We start from the raw sequence: 23,057 nt of genomic DNA, 5'->3' as shown, positions 1-23,057 counted from the left end.
ATTTAACACGCTTTAACATAGATCATGAATACCCCTAGTATATCAAACAGTGAGAAGCATGAGTTCTGAATTGCATTCTAGTCTCAAGTCAACTGGAACAGGCAGTGCTCTGTGTCCATCCTATCAGCCATTGAGTAAGTCTTCTATAGCCCAAGCAATAGGTGCTTTTATCAGCAAAAAAGTGCAGGAGATGGAATTTGGTAATATGGTACGTTCTGTCATTCTAAAAAACATACTAAGTTTCCTACCATCACTTCTTGAAAGGTTCACCGCCATCTTGAAAAAAGAACCCATTATTATTTTATTTTATTTTTTTCAAGATAGCCTGAGTTTGGTATGTCACAACTTTTATCAAAACAAAAAAAAAAAAAATGTTTTCCTGTAACATAAATAGTTTTAGAGTTATTTATACACAGTCTAATTATAGTGTTTTTATAAAAACTTGATGAATGACCTATAATCATTTGAAACTGAAGTTATCATTGATTAATTATTATTTTTTAGTTTTATTATACATTTTTTTATAGTAATAATGGTGATAATAATAATTAGGCATGGAGAAAATCATTGAATACCTACCATGGTATGAAATCTATTTAATTCATCTATAGTTTAAGTATTAAAATCAGGCTTATCAAATATGGCAAAAACCAATAGATCATAAAATGTCCATCTATCTGAAGGGAGATTTTCTCTGGATCTAGCATCAAAGGATAGGCAAGTATGGGCTGGGTCTTTTCAGAGAATAGGTTTCTTTTTATTCTTGTGGAAAAATTGTATACTACAGTAAATCATTAACCGTTTCCAACCATAAAAATTTTTGGTTATTATATTTTTGTTAATAATGTTTCAGAGAGCAATGTCTCCTTCAGCCATAATTTTTTAAAATGTTACAGTCACATTAAATTAAATTCTAAAATCAATAATGAAATTTTAAATCAAAAATTTTTGTGTTGATTTTAGAATTTAACTGAATTAATCTAAATTAAAGTTTTTGATGGTTGATTGCTACTATATATTAAAAAAAAAAAAAAGGTTCAGAAATAGAGATTTGTAATAGCGAGTGATAAATGCATAATTTTTTATCTTTTGAATATGTATTATCAATAATTATTACTGTTAAACATTAATAATAAAACTAAATATTAATCATTAATTAATAGGCATTTTAATTTCAGATAATAATAGGGCAATAATGCAGATATTATAAAGATTCTACACATTACCTGGCACTGAACTCTAAAATAATTTATTTGACAAAAGAACATTTGAAACAAAAGTTGTAGAGAATTTAATCCAAAATAATTTTTACCCAGACTTTTTTCTATAATGCATCAAACACAAGATATTAAAAAAAAGAAACAAAGATTTAGGGCACTACTCAAGATGTGTCAAATCCTTAAAGAGGTTGTGGTAGCAAACCTATTATGTTTTTTAGGATATTGAGAAGTGCTATATTACCAAGTTTCATTTCTTCCCCTTTTTTTCCCATCTGAATTCATTTTTAATGCTCCACTGCTAGGGCTACCAAGAGCTAAAGGTAAATTTAATAACACCTCCAATTTAAAAAAAAAATCACTAGTAGAGGAAAAAAAACAAAACAGTAATAAGATCCTTCAATCAGGATCTAGAGCAGACATGAGGCATACAATCACATGACATGAAGATAATACTTGGAGTCTTTAAAGCACAAATTGGAGGAAGGCAGGAAGTCTCACCATAATATCAACATAAATCCATTCACAAACATATGAATCAAGGTATTAGTAGCAACTAGATTTACCATATTCTTATATTAAATTGATAATATATATATATAAGTTATATTCAGAGTACAGGTATTATTGATCGTAATCCTAAGAATCCCCCTGTCAACAATGGCAGAATGTACATATATAGGATTAAGGAGCCAAATAAAGCAGTATATGAAGTGATCTCATGTGTCTCATTTCTAGTCCCATATCTCTTTTTTTTAAGTCTTTTCTTTCGGCTGAACATATCATATATACATAAATATATATATATATATCTCACTACGTCATTGTGATGAAGTTAAAATAGATGTAAAAAGGGTCAGCAAAAAAAAAGTACAGGCATGGAATTTTAATATATAAAGAGATGAGAAACATGTACATAATAATACACAGAAGGTAGATCAACTTGTACAAATATCCCTGAAGTGATAAACAAGATGAAAGCAATTGAATCAATGTGCCATGAATGAAAGCAGTTATCTCTAATGTAACAAGAAAAGTTTGCCTAAAAAAAGATAAAGGTGTAATGTCTGATTTGACACAGAATGTGAGGTACCAATTAAAGAAGGAAACATTAAAAGGGTGCAGTTTTTGAACAGATTAAACTGTCAAATTAACTAGGAATAAAGACACAAGAGCAGATATAAAAAATTTGTAAGATTCAAAAAGCAAAGAGCTTTGGTTTCAGAGGTAGAGGGAATTGAATCTTCCAGGAAAAGTAACGGAATGAGGTAAATGACTGACATTAATATCTTCAAGTATAGGAACCAAAATATAGCGGTAGATATTAATACTTAAAGTGTAATACCAAAAGAAAAATGACCAATTAATAGTACATCTAAAATGGTTAGGACATAACCATTGAGACACAAGACCAGTCAACAGATTACATATTTATAAACATGATAAAGTGCACCCAAGAAGTTAAAAAAATAATAACCATAGTTAAAAAAAAAAAGTACCAAATTCATTAAGAAATGATGTGTCGATGCCGAATTCTGAAAGAGTTTTCAACTGTTCAATCTCAATTTTTAGGTTTGACATATCAGACTTAGTGGAAGGAGTTGGTACATGAGAATGAGATTTTATGTCCATCAGTTCCTTCACTCTTTCTTCCTCTTCACGAAATCTCCTGTGCTCATCAATGATATTTTTAGCTTTCCGATGCTCACCACCAGTAAGCAGGTCTAAAAGATTATCAACCATTGTTAACGTATAATCACAGTCTCTTGCAAAGTTCAGGACACTAAAACAGATACAATAAGACAGATAATGACAATATTTAGAAATTAAAAAAAAACTATCACATATAAATAATTTAATATATTTTTCACACAATAAATTTGTAATAATGACCAGAATACAATTATTGAAGTTGAAATAATCGCTTTTGAACCTAAAAAGAAAATTTTATATTTATTTCATATTTACTTAGAAAAGATATACTACCAAATTGAAAAATGCATATACATTGGGGTAATATCAATTTGCAGGAAATCATGGTGATTTAAAAATAAACAATTATAAATAATTACATTCTTAAACATCTGAAAATATTCTAAAATCTATGAGAAATTGTGTGTGTGTGAGAGAGAGAGAGCGCTGTTCAGAAATTATTTTCTTTTTGTTTTTAAACCATTAATAAATTAATGTAAAAGTTCCAATAAATCTTATCTTTTTATTTATTTTCTAAAAGTTTACGGTTTAACTCCATTCCTAAGACTGGTACATGAATGTTTTACACAAGTTTTATCAAATTTCGATTAAATCCAATTTGAAAATTAAGAAAAATGTTAATAGTCTAGCATCAAATCGTTGATAAGTATTACAGCTCTATTGATTATAATTCAAGCTGTATTGATTATTACATGATTTAAAACACTAGAATGTAAACTGAAACAAATGTTAAAAAAAAAAAAAAAATTTTTTTGTGTTCAGACTAATGTTTTCATAAAAAAATTTGTCCTTAAAATGGGTTGTAACTTTTTATTATATTTAATTTTCACGAATCTTATACATTTTGATAACTTGAAAATTTTTTATATTGAAGTTGATTTTTTTTATTCTTACAATACAAAATCCTATGTAAAATCCTTGATGCTCCTTATTATGTTACAAATAAACTCATTCACAAAGACCTTAACATCCCATTCGTTGCAGAATTGACCAAAGATTTAGGGCACTACTCAAGATGTGTCAAATCCTTAAAGAGGTATGTATACATTTATTTTATATTCTGATTTCCCAGTTTTGTTATCAGAGTGGTTATTTATATTCATTTTAGAAATAACATTGCAACACCTTTTGTCATAACTTTATTGTTAGTGATGTACTATATTTGAGAAATTTAACAGCTTTCCAGAGAAGATTTTAGATATTTCATCAAAACCATTAGAGCAGTTTAGGCATTAAGAACATAGAAAAACATATTTTTCACATGTGTATGTGAGCAGCTGTTATTATGCACAGAGAGTCAAATCTGATATTTAGGCACTGGGGACCGAAATACTACAATAAAATCAATTCACCTATTCAAAAAATAATCATGCCACAGACCAACAGCCAAAAATGCATTTTTTGGATTCAAGGGTATTGGCATGTTGAAAACTGCACATCCAAAATCTAACCATGATAACAGTAATTTCCTCACCCAAGTTAGTGGTAGGAAAGTAAAAATATGAGTGAAACTTTGTAAATAAATATAAAATACATACCAAGGTGAAGTTCAGTTTCAGATGGAGGCAGAATTTGACTCAAATGTGGAGGTGGAGCTGCTGAAAGCCTGTCATTTTGAACTTGTTGGAGTTTTTCAAGAAGTGCAGTAGTATGTTCTAATTTTTCTTGAACAACAGTGTTATCCTTCAATCCTTCTGTTTAAAAACATTAAAAGTCAGAGAACTATTTTAGCTGGGTTGATAAGACATAATTTAGTAATCAAATGTGTGATTCTTAAACAAAATTATTATAATCAATAACAATCAAACATGATCCAACACGAAAAGAAGAAAATAGAATAAAATACAGAGGGCCCTCACAATAGGATGGCTTGTTATACCACCCAATTATATTGGACCAATAAATAACTGGTTTTGATAGAAGGGCCTTAAACTGCGAGTAGATTTGGTTGTAGCGCAAGTACTGCTATAATACAGGCAGTTTCATTTGGTCATTGGCCAAGCTTCATTGGATCATTTAGTAGGATTCTAACTCACCCAATAATATTGAAAAAATTAGATATTAAAGTGTTTTTATCATGACCTACAGGTAAGAAAGTAAAATAAATGTAATAATGGAAGGTCTACAAAATAGAAATGTGAAATGTTCAAATACTCAACAGAACAGGAGGAGTTAATGAACTGAGAACAGAGGCTATGAAGAGTGGTCTGGATATGGTAGCTGATCAGGAGGTGAAATGGTTGGATAAAGGTAGAGTAAAGAAGCATGACTACAGTAGGGGTATTCATGATGTTGTGTTAAATGTTATATGTTTTACCATGTTAAATGTTATAACTATAAGATTGTGAGCAGCCCTATTTGAAGTCATGTTAAACGTTAAATGCATGAGAGCCCCTAGCGGATTTTCTCAGCAACTTGTTGTATAAGCCTTTATGTTTATAACCTTCCTTCCAGACCCTCATGTTATTGTTTACTTCAGTTTTGATTTAAGTAATTAATTAAAACATGCCTAGAGTGAGTGAAAAGTGGAATTTGTGTGAAAGTTTAGCTTACGAGTGTCTTATTGATCTTCAAACTTGTGAAGAAGAGAATGAAGATGAGCTAATTGACAACTGTATTGAAAGTCACAACAACTAATGTGGCGGCGATCTCAACTGGTCTATTGTGTGACGTCATTCTCGATTTAACTGACCAAGTAACAGACTCTCAGCCATGTTAAATGTTATTTCGTTTTACCACGGCAAAAGAAGGCAATTTTTTTCGATTTAACACGAGTTTTTCCATTTAACACGCTTTAACATAGATCATGAATACCCCTAGTATATCAAACAGTGAGAAGCATGAGTTCTGAATTGCATTCTAGTCTCAAGTCAACTGGAACAGGCAGTGCTCTGTGTCCATCCTATCAGCCATTGAGTAAGTCTTCTATAGCCCAAGCAATAGGTGCTTTTATCAGCAAAAAAGTGCAGGAGATGGAATTTGGTAATATGGTACGTTCTGTCATTCTAAAAAACATACTAAGTTTCCTACCATCACTTCTTGAAAGGTTCACCGCCATCTTGAAAAAAGAACCCATTATTATTTTATTTTATTTTTTTCAAGATAGCCTGAGTTTGGTATGTCACAACTTTTATCAAAACAAAAAAAAAAAAAATGTTTTCCTGTAACATAAATAGTTTTAGAGTTATTTATACACAGTCTAATTATAGTGTTTTTATAAAAACTTGATGAATGACCTATAATCATTTGAAACTGAAGTTATCATTGATTAATTATTATTTTTTAGTTTTATTATACATTTTTTTATAGTAATAATGGTGATAATAATAATTAGGCATGGAGAAAATCATTGAATACCTACCATGGTATGAAATCTATTTAATTCATCTATAGTTTAAGTATTAAAATCAGGCTTATCAAATATGGCAAAAACCAATAGATCATAAAATGTCCATCTATCTGAAGGGAGATTTTCTCTGGATCTAGCATCAAAGGATAGGCAAGTATGGGCTGGGTCTTTTCAGAGAATAGGTTTCTTTTTATTCTTGTGGAAAAATTGTATACTACAGTAAATCATTAACCGTTTCCAACCATAAAAATTTTTGGTTATTATATTTTTGTTAATAATGTTTCAGAGAGCAATGTCTCCTTCAGCCATAATTTTTTAAAATGTTACAGTCACATTAAATTAAATTCTAAAATCAATAATGAAATTTTAAATCAAAAATTTTTGTGTTGATTTTAGAATTTAACTGAATTAATCTAAATTAAAGTTTTTGATGGTTGATTGCTACTATATATTAAAAAAAAAAAAAAGGTTCAGAAATAGAGATTTGTAATAGCGAGTGATAAATGCATAATTTTTTATCTTTTGAATATGTATTATCAATAATTATTACTGTTAAACATTAATAATAAAACTAAATATTAATCATTAATTAATAGGCATTTTAATTTCAGATAATAATAGGGCAATAATGCAGATATTATAAAGATTCTACACATTACCTGGCACTGAACTCTAAAATAATTTATTTGACAAAAGAACATTTGAAACAAAAGTTGTAGAGAATTTAATCCAAAATAATTTTTACCCAGACTTTTTTCTATAATGCATCAAACACAAGATATTAAAAAAAAGAAACAAAGATTTAGGGCACTACTCAAGATGTGTCAAATCCTTAAAGAGGTTGTGGTAGCAAACCTATTATGTTTTTTAGGATATTGAGAAGTGCTATATTACCAAGTTTCATTTCTTCCCCTTTTTTTCCCATCTGAATTCATTTTTAATGCTCCACTGCTAGGGCTACCAAGAGCTAAAGGTAAATTTAATAACACCTCCAATTTAAAAAAAAAATCACTAGTAGAGGAAAAAAAACAAAACAGTAATAAGATCCTTCAATCAGGATCTAGAGCAGACATGAGGCATACAATCACATGACATGAAGATAATACTTGGAGTCTTTAAAGCACAAATTGGAGGAAGGCAGGAAGTCTCACCATAATATCAACATAAATCCATTCACAAACATATGAATCAAGGTATTAGTAGCAACTAGATTTACCATATTCTTATATTAAATTGATAATATATATATATAAGTTATATTCAGAGTACAGGTATTATTGATCGTAATCCTAAGAATCCCCCTGTCAACAATGGCAGAATGTACATATATAGGATTAAGGAGCCAAATAAAGCAGTATATGAAGTGATCTCATGTGTCTCATTTCTAGTCCCATATCTCTTTTTTTTAAGTCTTTTCTTTCGGCTGAACATATCATATATACATAAATATATATATATATATCTCACTACGTCATTGTGATGAAGTTAAAATAGATGTAAAAAGGGTCAGCAAAAAAAAAGTACAGGCATGGAATTTTAATATATAAAGAGATGAGAAACATGTACATAATAATACACAGAAGGTAGATCAACTTGTACAAATATCCCTGAAGTGATAAACAAGATGAAAGCAATTGAATCAATGTGCCATGAATGAAAGCAGTTATCTCTAATGTAACAAGAAAAGTTTGCCTAAAAAAAGATAAAGGTGTAATGTCTGATTTGACACAGAATGTGAGGTACCAATTAAAGAAGGAAACATTAAAAGGGTGCAGTTTTTGAACAGATTAAACTGTCAAATTAACTAGGAATAAAGACACAAGAGCAGATATAAAAAATTTGTAAGATTCAAAAAGCAAAGAGCTTTGGTTTCAGAGGTAGAGGGAATTGAATCTTCCAGGAAAAGTAACGGAATGAGGTAAATGACTGACATTAATATCTTCAAGTATAGGAACCAAAATATAGCGGTAGATATTAATACTTAAAGTGTAATACCAAAAGAAAAATGACCAATTAATAGTACATCTAAAATGGTTAGGACATAACCATTGAGACACAAGACCAGTCAACAGATTACATATTTATAAACATGATAAAGTGCACCCAAGAAGTTAAAAAAATAATAACCATAGTTAAAAAAAAAAAGTACCAAATTCATTAAGAAATGATGTGTCGATGCCGAATTCTGAAAGAGTTTTCAACTGTTCAATCTCAATTTTTAGGTTTGACATATCAGACTTAGTGGAAGGAGTTGGTACATGAGAATGAGATTTTATGTCCATCAGTTCCTTCACTCTTTCTTCCTCTTCACGAAATCTCCTGTGCTCATCAATGATATTTTTAGCTTTCCGATGCTCACCACCAGTAAGCAGGTCTAAAAGATTATCAACCATTGTTAACGTATAATCACAGTCTCTTGCAAAGTTCAGGACACTAAAACAGATACAATAAGACAGATAATGACAATATTTAGAAATTAAAAAAAAACTATCACATATAAATAATTTAATATATTTTTCACACAATAAATTTGTAATAATGACCAGAATACAATTATTGAAGTTGAAATAATCGCTTTTGAACCTAAAAAGAAAATTTTATATTTATTTCATATTTACTTAGAAAAGATATACTACCAAATTGAAAAATGCATATACATTGGGGTAATATCAATTTGCAGGAAATCATGGTGATTTAAAAATAAACAATTATAAATAATTACATTCTTAAACATCTGAAAATATTCTAAAATCTATGAGAAATTGTGTGTGTGTGAGAGAGAGAGAGCGCTGTTCAGAAATTATTTTCTTTTTGTTTTTAAACCATTAATAAATTAATGTAAAAGTTCCAATAAATCTTATCTTTTTATTTATTTTCTAAAAGTTTACGGTTTAACTCCATTCCTAAGACTGGTACATGAATGTTTTACACAAGTTTTATCAAATTTCGATTAAATCCAATTTGAAAATTAAGAAAAATGTTAATAGTCTAGCATCAAATCGTTGATAAGTATTACAGCTCTATTGATTATAATTCAAGCTGTATTGATTATTACATGATTTAAAACACTAGAATGTAAACTGAAACAAATGTTAAAAAAAAAAAAAAAATTTTTTTGTGTTCAGACTAATGTTTTCATAAAAAAATTTGTCCTTAAAATGGGTTGTAACTTTTTATTATATTTAATTTTCACGAATCTTATACATTTTGATAACTTGAAAATTTTTTATATTGAAGTTGATTTTTTTTATTCTTACAATACAAAATCCTATGTAAAATCCTTGATGCTCCTTATTATGTTACAAATAAACTCATTCACAAAGACCTTAACATCCCATTCGTTGCAGATTTGACCCAAAACAGATATGCGTCTTTTCATTCCAAACTCCTTAACCATCCTAACCCATTAATTCTTAATCTTTCATCCTTAACAATCCCTGATAATCCTCCGAGGTGTCTGAAAAGAAGATGGCCACGGGATTTTCTAAGTTAAATTAATGTTTGAAGTACCACCGATGGGTGGTTCCTTCCCAAGATTTTCAAGTGTATATGAAACATAAAACATATTTACTTATTTTACAGTTGTAAATTACATTAAATAAATAAAAAAAAAGTTTTTTTTATTAAATCCACTTAGATCAGAACAGAAGATAATATACTACCAAAACCCTAAAGTAGCTTTAAGTTTTTTTTAGAAGGTATAAAGAATAAGGTAACACCAGATTTTAAAGATTCAATCAAATAAAATTTGAGTTCATCAAATTTGAAAATTTTAAGTTATTTCAGAGTTTACTTTTGTGATAGGAGAAAAAAATATTCGTTCAAAATGAGATCAAGGGTGGTACATACATTAAAGTTTGAGTAGAAAATGAAAAAAAGGTTACATACAACCAAAAATAAAGAATAGCTGATGTGCCTAAAATTAAGGTTTAAGAATACTAATTAAATTAGGAATGAATACCCAAGCAAAAATAAAAAGGAAATAATAAAATAAGTACATTGGTTAATTACAAACCAGAATTTCTCATGATTTTCTGTCTTTTTTTTTGTTTTTAGTATTTTGTTTTCTTTCCAACAATAAAATATTATAACACAATAAAAACATACTTCTTTATTTTCCATTTTGCCAACAGTAAGAATGAAAGTAAACTAACTTTAGGGCCACAAAATCTTTTACAAAAAAGCAGCAATGATTAACTATATAACTTTTGATTATTTAAATGTAATACTGCTGCACATGGAGATTAGAGTGTAAGTTTTGAACAATGGTTACTAAATTTATAAAATGAGGTATATTTAATACTCAGACTTTTTAAGAATATGAGAACTCTTTCAAGAACTATATAAAGAACAAGTTCCATCAATGTGCAAGATGGTCCAGGTGGTAATCCATGAAGGTACACAAGTAGCAGAAAAACTATTTATTTGTAATTATCAGGTTACTAATAAATATCTTACCAGTTATTTTTGGATCTTTCTTGACCACCACCTGGTACATCTTCATCTTCCACTAATCAATTACATAATGTCAATAAATAATTTTCCAATAACTTCAAATAGTGTTTAAATCAAAATGATGTTAAAACATACAAAAGGAAATAATGACTTTAAGTTTCTAAAAAGTACCTTTCAGCATAAATAGTAGCATTTTCATCTCCGTAAGTTTCATATATTAAATCTGTTTCTTCTTTAGACAGATTAGCAAAAGTAGAATCATAGGATGGTGCATAGGAGCCAAAAGCACCATAATTAAGTGGCTTCACTAAAAAAATAAAAACAAATTAAAAATAAGTAATGGATATAAGACTAAAAAAATAAACATGAAATTTAATGAAGCTTGAAAATAATTTAGTACACTATAGACGAACTAATTTTAGGTTAATCCATAGCGATCGACAAAAAGTAATACAGAAGATACTTACAAAAATATTTACAAGGCTGTAGAAATTTGTACTCAGCAGGTATATAAGTTTATTACTTATTAAGTATTACTTGCTAGACTATAACTGAGTTCTAATGGATATAATAATCAGTAAGATAACCTTCTCTTTGCTCTTTTATCATCTTTGTATTGTTCTTAAAAAATTTTTGGCAGGATAAGATGATTAGACCTATGCTCTACCTCAACCTGAAGGACAAGGAGAGGATCATTCAAATATAAATGAGAATGTTGAGGTGGTCATAATGTTTAGGAAAGTAGTAACAAAGATGAGTAAGACGGAAGTGCCTACGTTGATTGTGCAATGCATTATTATGCCTTAATTATTATTAAGGTTATGGCACGGGAGGGCATCAGTCCTGCAGACATTTTGAAGAAATAACATGCATATTAAGGTGTGAACACCCTTCCAAAAAAAATTAATCCCTCAATCGTCATCTGAGGAAAAGTTAGACAGAAAACTATTTTTCAGCTATTCATTGCCTCATTGTAGGGGACTGTAACACCCACAATGAAATCGCTTCCAAAGATGACATCAGTGTTGGGAGTAATCACACAATCATTTATGTTGAGCTTGATTTTCTCAAAGATCTTAGCTCATATTGGCTATTGTCAGATGAACAAAGAAACATTCACCTTCACATTTGCCAATGGCTTCTTGATCATTACCAGGCTGAAGGGGGACCTTTTCTCACTCACATGGAGACCTGAAACTTGGGTCCTCCATTACATACTAGAAAGCAAGCAGGTGAGCAAAGAATGGTAGAGGATTGAAGAAATCACCCCAGTGGAAGCCAAATATGCCAATGAGATAATATGTGATAAATTCGATCTAATTGAATTTATCACGTATTATCAAATTTTAAAAATGATATACTTTTGGTTAACTGTTTGCTTATACTAATTTTTAAAAACAAATTATCATTTATTTTTTAATGATCCTAATAATGAAGAGGCTTTGAATTTTCCTGTTTCCCTCAAAACAAGGAGCAGCATCCCCAGGTGGTCATTAAACTGGCCCTATAAAATTTTTCTCATAGGGCTATTTCTTTAATATTAAATCATAAACTATTAATTATGTGTTTTCTTTATGAGGGTTAATCATGATACAAATGGTCATGTTAGATCCAATATACGTTAAAAAGTAATAGACTTTTAAATAACTTTTGCTTATGATATAGTCTGTCCAGGTCTCATGGTCCATTTTCGATACTATAAATAAAATTAGAATAGTTGGATTTCAGAGGTAGCAAGCTCAAATTAATATTCGATAATCAATATGTCAACAGAAAAATTAATTTAAAACAAAATGAATATTAATTAAACCTGTTTTGGCAATGTTTCGCCTATCTTCTCGGAATCCCTGAAGTTGTCCAGTTCCATGGTTCAATTTACCAATGAGTTGTCCCAGAGAAACAGGTCGTTCTTGAGGCTGCTCTGAATCCAAACCATTACCAGGAATGAAAATGGCAAGAGAAGTACTTCCATCTTGTTTTTGTCTCAAAAACCCCATCTGGAAATAGAAAAAATCGAGATGATATATTTTTTGATGGAATACCAAGTAGTTAATAAACATTATCAAATTTTTGTAAAAGTATGGAGGAAAATCAGTAATTATTAAATTTCAGAAACATGGGACACAATAATAAAATTACTTACATTAGTTTTTGGCCTTTTCAAAGATAATTTTTCAGCTGAAGCTTTAGCAGATTTCTGTGCAATTTCTAAAATTTCCTCAGCAGAAAGATCATCAGGAATAGCTTCAAATTTATTTCTGGAAAAAGTAAATAAAGGATATAATATGAATATAATAAGTAATGAACATTATTCGTCAGTAAGTTTATAACATAAACATACAGCTAAAGAACATCAATGGCGAAAAATACCTCATAGAGTAAATGTAAAGGAACCAAAATTAAAATATCTCTGATAAAAACTATACACGTGTGGGTGTGTAGAATAGAATAAATTGGAATATAACTTTATTCTAGGTCAATGTCCCATTAGAATAACAAATATAAACATAAAAAATAATATGTCTTAAACTACTAATGCAATATGTAATATGGAGGTTCCATGAGACAAGGATTGATTAATGATAATATCCAGGTTTTCAACAGAGAAGGATAAAGAAATGGGATGGTTATTTAGGTATAGGATCGAATCTGAGGAAGGGTTTGGAACTGATGATAATGGCCTTGGTTTATGCAATTTTTAATCTTAATCCATTTATTAAATCAAAACTTACAGCTTTACTATTGTAAATGAGTATAATAAAATGAGAGGCATATTTGTAATAAATGTAAGTTTTCCCAGACACTGATTCGATCTAGGTCTTCTTGGATCTTGGAAAATCCTAAAAATAACTCAGAAGGAGAAAAGAATAAATAGAATTGAGAATTGTAGGCATAAAGATGATGTGACCAATGCAGGATTGATTCACAAAGGCCATTAATGAGGAGCTAAAAAGAAGAGGGGGAATAAAGTTTAAACTAAGCAACACCTGGACAATAGAATAAGATAGGATGAAAAAGCCTCATTTGGAAAAGCAACTGTTTGGCTTATGTTGAGAAAGGAAACATTGAAAGAGCAGATACGAGCTTCTGGAGAAGGATAATTATTTTAATATGGAAAAAAGGATAGAATGGTTTATGGAATCAAAGACTTGTTACATTGAAGTTATAAAATCCTTTTTAAATTTTTCCAAAAATAGAAAATTGCCATTTTTTTTTTTGTTTTGGTTTTTTAGATGTAATATTTTCAAATTGTGGTTTTTATGTAGTATTTTAACATCATGATTATAATGCAGTTGTGAACATTTTAATTAAGTATTCTCTATACATTAACCAATTCAGTATATTGTACAAAGAGTGAATTTTGTATCCTTAAATTAATTTGAAATTCTATTTCTTTTTTTTTTTTTTTTCTTTTTTTTTTTGATAAGTAACTTTTTATGTTAACAGCAATATATTTCCATAAAATTCCCTGACTATTCCTGTTGATAGACAATCTGTTTAATATATTTTTTACAACAGAAAGTTTTCTTTTTTATTTCTTTTAACGATTCTGGTTGAATTGTTAGGTCATTCTCATAAGTTATTATAAGGGAACTGAAATATCAAGATAAATAAATTTATTTTTTACAATAATAAAATATTACTTAAAAACTTACTCCATCACAAAGTTACAATGTCGCCTTTTAGGTGAAGGTGAGTCGGAGTTTTCCTTTTTGTCATTTTCATCCAAGATGTCATTACTATTAGTTTCTTGATCATCAATTGTGTTACCTGTTCCTGTTACAAAACCAAGCTGTTCAGAGGGCACTTGATTTATAATTGGAAATGTAACAGCTAACTGACGTAATTTCTCACAACTTAAAATTTTTAAGCCAGCATGTAATAACCTTTTTGCCGCTTTATAATACATTGTATCTGGCCTATTATAAATCATAGCATTGTTGCACATTAAGCGCAGATCACTCTATAAAAAAATAAATTAACTTGAACATATAGAATCATTAAATGAAATCATATAGTTTTTATTTTTATACTAGTGTAATGAAAAAAAATTAATTATAATAAAATTTTAAGTACTAGGTATATCAGTCAATAGATAATAGAAAGTAAAAGATAACAGTCAATGAATTTAAAAATTAATTAGCAAATTGAAATTACTTAAGTATTACAGTTAATATATAATCATTAAACATGTATTTTTTCAAGGTACCACTTCCTTCAGAAAATTAGTTTAGTTTTAAAAATAAATCATTAAATTATAGGAAATAAATATCAAATCGGATCATTAGACCAATATCAGCAGATTCTAACCATAACATACTTATGCCAAACGAAAAAGCAATGATTCTTTGATGACCAAATAAATATACAGTATTGATTTAACCCGAGAGGTATCTTTTTTTTTTTTTGCTTGTGATTGATGCTGCAGGATGGTAAATTCTTTGAAATAAAGGACACCAGTAAAGTTTGTTAAACCAGGAATAGAAAGAAAGAAAAATAGTTTCAATGATAAAAATATGAATATAGATAATAATGAAAAAGTTTCTTACAATTGTGTTACACATATAACCATTTAAATACATCAAAACTATTTAAGATATTATTTCTGGAATTTTAATGGTAAATAGATAATTTCTTAGAAAATAAGATTCAAAACAGAATATACTTACAATATATGCATTCAAATTACAGTATGCGTTATCATCAATTTTTTGACGCATAGTAGAGAAATCCATTGGTTGAGTAATAGTTTGAGAATAACCTGGAGCTATTTGATCAGTAACAGGCCAAGCAAAAACTTGTTTAACATCTTTTTTTTCTAGCTGTTGTTGTAAATAATCAAGAAGCCTTTGCAAAGGTGTTCTATTTTGTTTTTGCCGAAGTAACTGTACACAAAGACGAGCCTCTCTGTTAACTAAAAATAGAAATAAAAAATAAAAATAAAAATAATGAGAATCTATGAAAGCTGTTAACAGTTTGCTTATAACAGTGAAAATTTGATTTAAATGCCAAAGCTATTCATTAGAAAAAAAATAATTGTAGTTTAGTTTTAGAGAAAAGTAAATATAAAATACTGCAGTAAATTAATATTTTTTTTATAAAAAGATGAAAGCTAAATTAAATGAAATTGTTTAGGAAATTTTATTTTGTATGCGAGACCAGTAAAATCTTGAAAATATTAAGGAGTATCAATAATTAAATTGAAAAAAAAAAGAACTAACAGAATCAATTGATATCTTGCAATTATGAAATATTGGAATCTTAAAATGTAAGATCACTAGGATGAAATTATTACAGATATTCATTAACTTCCACAACACAGGCCTTCTAAAGTTTAAGTGTATGAGGAAAATCAGAAAACTATACTAACCAGCTGAATCAGGAGATGGTGGATCTTCTATATGCTTCACAACTGTATCTTTCAACTGAACTGGAGTTTCAGTTGAAGATTCCTCAATGAGACTAATGTTGTCTTGACTGGATTCATCATAATTATGTCTTCGTTTTTCCTAACAAAATATACAAAGATTAATTTTAATTGCAAAATTATAATTTGAACTCGGGGATCTCAAAAATAAATCAATGAAATATTCATAAATAACCACTATTATTTCAGCTCAACAAACGGACATCCATACATTAAACTATGATAGTCCCATTAAGAGAAATAAGAGAACAGATAATTGCTGGTAGGCATTTTTAGGCGAGGAGTAATGGTTTAATTTTTTGAGGGTGACAATGTAATAAAAAATTTACAAAATATTTTTACATCAAGACAGATACTGATACAAAGTTTACACTGGGGTTTTAAAAGAATTAAATATATAAGTGAATAAAAAAAATTTTGAGGGAATATAAATGATAATAAGGATGAGGATTAAAATGAGATTTGGAACTGGTTGGAATTAACTTTCCCAATATTCAGCTATACTGTATAGATCAAGAGCCTTCAAACCAATACTGGCCTTCAAAATTGGAGAAGCAACTAGACTGACCTACATAGAACTGAGACCTGAAAAAAAGTAACACGAAACCTCACAGAACAGTCAAAAACAGAAAAAGTTTCAACAGGCATAGATTTGGCAAATATTACAGGTTAAATCCTGGATTTTATGAATTAGGTAGACTAATTTTAGGTAATTTTAGTAATTAGGTGCTAGAGCACTGTTGGTGCAGTTAAAATGAGATCCATGAGATCCGGTGGCGTATACAAAAACAATTCCACAGCAGTGCTAAATGTAAAAACTTACTGACTCTCCAGTCACAAAAACATTCCCAATGTGCAGGATAAAACCTGAGCAATTGTCTCCTCCAAGTTGGAATATAGAAGGGCAATACATTATGTTCACTAGTCCTAAAACTAGCACCATATTTATGTAAAAACAACAAGAGGACCCTGAGTAACTTAGCTGACAGGAGCAAATATCTTCTGGAATAGAGAAAATAGTTTTTGGAATTAAAAAGTGGACAGAATACAATTTAAATTGAAGGAAATCCTACTAAAGCAGATAAAGATTTTAAACTGCTAGATAAGAGGAAACACAAGAGGCTCAATTAACAGGTAAAAGAAATACAGAGCTCAAAAACTCCAAGATGGCCTCCAACCTGAGTCACTGAGACAGTTTTTTTTATACACATTTCACATTTTTTTAGAAGGTTAACTGAGGGTTAACCAATGTGTATAAAAAAATAATTAATATATATACACTTATTTAAACCACAATAAAACAAAAATGTAAAATGTGTATAAAGAAACTGTCCTAGCGCCTAGCCTCCAACACTGCTAAATAAGGTGCGTTGGAGCACCACTAGAAATATATACATAGATATATGATATAAGTAGATAAAAGATGTTGAAAATGAACTAAAAAAAATTGAAATGTTCAATGTAATAAAGGTTTAAGAAATTTAAAGGGTTCAACTTTTGTTTGAAAAAATAAAATCATTACAACCTTTGAAAAATAATATATAAAATAGTGTGATTATTAGTATTATCAGATGATGTTGGCACTTTGAGAAAGGTCTAAAAAAGAAATAATTCTTAGCACTTTATGCTATAATGAGAAACAAGGGACTGGAGAACAACCCAGCATCAAATTAGAATTTATATATCAAGGCTCCTAAGTGTGGTACAATTGATGAGAAAACAAGGAGAAGAATCATGGCGACCAGTATACACAGATATTTATACATGATAACTATATCAGTCAAGTGCTAAACTGAAATAAGGCTCAGAATAATGAACTACAACAAAACCCAAAACAAAGATAGCTGAAAGTTTGATGAATTTTTGGAGAAATATATAAAAGGACACAAAAGGCTACACAATTATGAAATGTTTATGATCCTAACATTACCCCAATCTCAAAATAGGAAAGACAAGATAAGCTAGGTCAAATCACAAGAATAAATGAAAATATAGAACCTAGGGAAATCCTTTTATAACCTCATTTTGGAATACAATGACAGCTGCACAAGGTAGAGATCCATGGTTTTTGTTAGGATAAGCGAAGACCCAATAGTGGAAAACAGAACCATGGAGTAAGTCACTACATTGGATAATTTTTTAATGATGAATTACAACTTTAAGTTGTAACGAGCTCAAATTTAAGAAACTGCTTAAGAATGAGGCAATAAACTGGCTAGTGGACTCCCCTTTGTAGCTCACAAATGGTAAATATAATATCAAAATTAATAAAACTGTTTTATAGAATCAAATAAATTATAATATAAATAATAAAAGTAAAAATTATAGAACACATACCTTATGATGGTGCCTTTTTTTCCTTTCATGTCTGTCATGGTCCCTATCTTTTTTCTTTTTTTTCTTTTTTGACTTTTTATGGAATGAGGATGAAGACTGAAGAGATTCATCATCAGGTGTAACAGTGTAACTGGAAGTTTGAATATGAGGTCCAGGAGAATCACTGTGCTCTGGAGTAGATGAGCTTCCAACTTTTAAAATGAGTTTTAATGCAGGAGGCTTTTCACCAATTAAGCCTTTATCTATAACATTAAAAAAAAATATCGCTGATACTGGGCTGACAACAAAGTATGTTTGTTAGTGAGAAATAGAGTGTTGTAGTTGTTTAGAAGGACTTCTGTTAGTGTTATATAATTGATATTTGATAATTAATCACATTTAGGTTATTTTATAAGCAATTAGTGTGTAATTTTGTTTCTATGTGTGAGGTAAGTAAATGTTAATATGAAGCACAGAAAGGAATATTTATAGTATATTTTATCTTTTTAATTTCATGAAGGCAAAAAAGTTGTTGAAGAAAGTTGAATCTTATAAATAGATAAATAAAGTTTTATTATTTCAATTAAATACAACTTTTAATATCCTAATTATGTGGGTAAATGTTTCATAAAAAATTAACTTACACTACCAAAGAATTCATTAAATTATATAATTTCATTTCAATTTAGTTCATAACATTGATGAAAATATTGGTTGAAGAGCCTCCATGACCAACAAGGAAAGAAAAAATGGAAAACATGAGTTTTTTCTAAAATATGTAATGACTAGATTCTATGATATATATATGACTACATGAGAAGAGTTAGATCTGAAACCATTCACTATTTCAGAAGTAAATAATGAAAATAAAAACTGGATTACTTTTAGCAATAAGAGTCAAGCAGCCAGAGGGCTAGACTTAACTCTAGAGTCGATGGACATTAACAGAACAAGATAAAACTCTGAAGGTATCAGATACATACATAAACATATACTGGAAGATTATTGATTGACCGTGTGTATAGATGAATGGAATATGGTCCGGGTGCAGTCAAAAAAATCAAAAAGTTAGTAATGCAAATACAGTGTAATCTTGGTAATCCAAACTTTAGTACTCTGAACACTATAGTTATCCAAACTGGCATAAAAAAAAAAAAAAAGACCAATTTAAGCAGAAATTTCATGAAATGATCACAGCTCAAAATCTTGTTCCTGAGCAGATTCACAATGCTGATGAAACTTATCTTTTTTGGAAACTTTTGCCAGAAAAGACATTTGTTCATAAAAACGAAGCTCAAGCCCCTGGTTGAAAAATATCTAAAGAGCAAATAATTTTCATGCCTAGTGCCAATGAAACAGGAAATCATAAGCTTAAAAAATTTCAAACTTCCTGTTCTTTATAAAGATCAGGCAAAAGCTTGGATGAACATCATACTTTTTAAGGAAAGGTTTCATGATGAATTTGTTCCATCAGTGATAAAGCATGTGGAATCCAAGAACCTAGAACAAAAAGCATTCTCTTTTTAGATAACAGCCCTTTCCATCCAAATGAGTGTGATTTGGTGAGCGATGAAGGGAAAATAGCAGTGATGTTTTTCCACCAAATTGTACCTCTCTCCTAGAACCAATAGACGAAAGTGTGATTAAAAAAATCCAGCTCAATAACCGTACAGCTCTACCATCATATGCACAACAACAAGAAATCCTTACAAAATTGAAATATGTATTCTTAGCTGCAGCTTGAGAGGCTGTTCAGTCAAAGACCATACACAATTCATGGAATCCATTGTTAGGGAAAGAAAACATCAATGAAGTATCAAAAGACAACAATGACGAAGCCAGCCGACAGATGATTTTGACCTTGATTAAAAGTATAAACTCTGATGCTTCAGTGAGTGATCTAGATTTTGATGAATGGGTCGAGGGTCATGAGGAGAATGTGTTCACATTGAAAACTGATGAAGAAATCGTACAGCATGTCACATAAGTCTTTTCCAATGAAGAATAAGAAGGTGAAAGATAAGTTGAGGAACCAACGACAACAAAGTATGAACCAGAGTCTCATTTCAATCAAAGTCAGAAGTGGGAAATAGGGAATGATATACTGTGAAAGCAAGTCCTTCTCTTACAATGCAGACAGAAGAAGCTTTGAAAAAGTTTCTGCAAATGTCTCAGAAAAAAATAAATAAAAACTAACTTCTTTAAAAAAGATTAATTTTTCAAAACTTCAAACTGTGAAATTGCCAATAAAATCTATTTTAAAAAATTAAATAAATAAAAATAGGTTAGGTATGTACACATTCATAAAGTAGATTTTTTTACACCATTTTCTTAATATTTTCTGTAATCTGAACTTTTCAGGAATTTGAACGCCCCAGCAGCAATTAGTTTGGATTACCGAGATTACACTGTATAAAGCTGTGAGAGGCAAAAGGTCTTTATACCTATCTAGAAAGGCTAATATTGAAAAAATATCAACAGTTTGGAAATCTGAAACCTCCATATCATCAATTTTACGCAGTCAGAAAAATTAAAAATGCAGTTAAAGAAGCTGAAGATAATCCTTTTAATAGCTGGCAAGAGACTGAATGAAAACACCAGACATACCATTCCACTTTTTAAAATTTCTCTAAGACTAGCTTGTATCTCATATTCCTATTTAAGTTGAGTGTTATTGCACACTGACTAAGATTTCAAATAATAGGAATAATAATGTTAAATATTTTAAGGCAATAACTATCCAAATCCAATTGAGGTGGATGAGTTTAAGATAAGCGGGGCATATAGCCAGAATCATCAAAAATGAAGCTAACAAAGTCAATTAATGGAACAAGGAGGAAGAGACCAAACCTGAAGTAACTGGATGGTGAAGCAGCAGATGCAAAAAATATTCAAGGAGTCTGGAACTGCATGGGCATCAGCACAAGACTGATGATTGGAGGAAGCCAAGAACTAAATAGGTTGAAACGTTGTCACAAAACAATTATCTAAATCATACACATATATATATATATATATATATGTCAGTCATTTAATAAATGTTGGTTATAACCAGAACTCTGATTTTTATGCAATTGCATTTTTTTTACATACATTTTTTATACAACTGTGTACTCAGATGCAATTAGCCAAATTTTATTTTGCCTATTTGACAATATAAATGCATATAAGGATGATTTCAATAAAAAAATAAATAATAAATAAAAATACAATATTGGGGATACAATTCCAGATTAAAAGAATAGGTCAATTTTTAATACACAAAATATTTACAAATCAACGTAACGATGTTGGTATCAACAATTGATTTGTTGAAATATGACTTTCATTCATCTCTCCTTCTTGTTCTCCTTAAACAATACACTCAGTTTTTTAAAAAAATTAATAGTATAATTTACAATTTAATAATTATGGATGAGTAATTATCACATGCCATCCAAATATCTAATAGGAAAGCTAAATAAGAACTGGATAGTTCACATCTATCTGTCAACATGGTGGGTATGTGTGTAATCACTGATATACAATGAGAAAATGATTAACTATTGTTGCAGTTATGACCTGACAACATAAAATAATTCATATTTATGTAATTTAGGACCAACTTAGCTGAAAAGGATCCATAGGGGGTACATTTTTAATCTTTTGGAATGAGTGGATGTCAATAGCTCTGATCTAATTAAAGAAGTAATAATAATAATAATGTAAGTGTAAGATATTCCTTTTCTGCGGCAACATAAATGAAAACAAATTTAAGTATATATAGAAATGGTAAAACAAACAAAATTATACAATGAGGTTTTCTTGGATAAAGTTTTGATCTATAACAATAGAATATCGCATTTAAGTGAGATTCCACATGTCAGTTCAAGTAACACTTGAGAACTGATACCTGAATTGAAATACATAAATGTAATCAGAAAATAAATGACAAAAATTATCGGGAAACCAACTGAACTATAATAATACAATTAGTTCAATGAATTAAGATGTTATTAATGCTGAATAGTGAAATAAATTAAATGAACATTAAGGACAATTCAAAGATATCAATATTAATTTAATTTTAAGTTAAAGTAATCCAAATTGGTATTATCAATTATTATATTAAACACATAAGATTTAGAGTCCTACCAATGGGTAGTTTCTCAACATGTCTGTTATCGTACCATTGTTGTCTATCATTTACTGCTTGGATTTTTACTTTCACTTATCTAAACATGGAATATATAAGAAGGGAAAGTGTTGCGATCGTTCATAATTTCCTATTCGAGATTTTAACAGAAATACATGCTATCAGATCCCCTGAGTTCAAAAAATCTATTCTAACAAAATGGTATGCATGTCTGTGTGTTTGTTTGTTTGTGAATAGCCTAGCTCACAAATGAAAAGGTGTACGAAACTGAAATTACATATAGAAGGATTGTATATGCCTGGGATGTGACAGCAACTTTTTTGATAAAATCGAATGACCGGAAGTGATTTTTGAATATCATTAAAATAGTGAGAATACCAATTTACACAAACTTGGGGGAGGTATGAAGGATGGTAAGTGAAAGTTGAGTGACGCGGGCAAAAA

General features: G+C 29.4%; 1 protein-coding gene across 2 annotated transcripts in view; it reads right to left on the bottom strand.

The window, feature by feature from the left end:
- The window catches only part of LOC106684682 (bromodomain-containing protein 7), a 31,343-nt gene that overhangs the window by 6,849 nt on the left and 1,437 nt on the right, over positions 1-23,057 (bottom strand). For both annotated transcript variants that reach the window (XM_067050364.1, XM_067050365.1), the window contains 9 exons: positions 18,500-18,741; positions 16,106-16,244; positions 15,405-15,649; positions 14,391-14,698; positions 12,878-12,992; positions 12,545-12,731; positions 10,906-11,041; positions 8,429-8,712; positions 4,469-4,624 (listed from right to left, as the gene is read on the bottom strand). In XM_067050364.1, coding sequence (XP_066906465.1) covers positions 4,469-4,624; positions 8,429-8,712; positions 10,906-11,041; positions 12,545-12,731; positions 12,878-12,992; positions 14,391-14,698; positions 15,405-15,649; positions 16,106-16,244; positions 18,500-18,741 — 1,812 coding nt within the window. The remainder of the gene's footprint in view (positions 1-4,468; positions 4,625-8,428; positions 8,713-10,905; positions 11,042-12,544; positions 12,732-12,877; positions 12,993-14,390; positions 14,699-15,404; positions 15,650-16,105; positions 16,245-18,499; positions 18,742-23,057) is intronic.

The sequence above is a fragment of the Halyomorpha halys genome, unplaced genomic scaffold (genome assembly GCF_000696795.3).
Source record: "Halyomorpha halys isolate HHAL.00 unplaced genomic scaffold, Hhal_1.1 Scaffold601.1, whole genome shotgun sequence".
In the NCBI taxonomy this organism is placed as follows: domain Eukaryota; kingdom Metazoa; phylum Arthropoda; class Insecta; order Hemiptera; family Pentatomidae; genus Halyomorpha; species Halyomorpha halys.
Note: the sequence above shows the minus strand (reverse complement) of the source record. Positions and strands in the feature narration are given on the sequence as shown.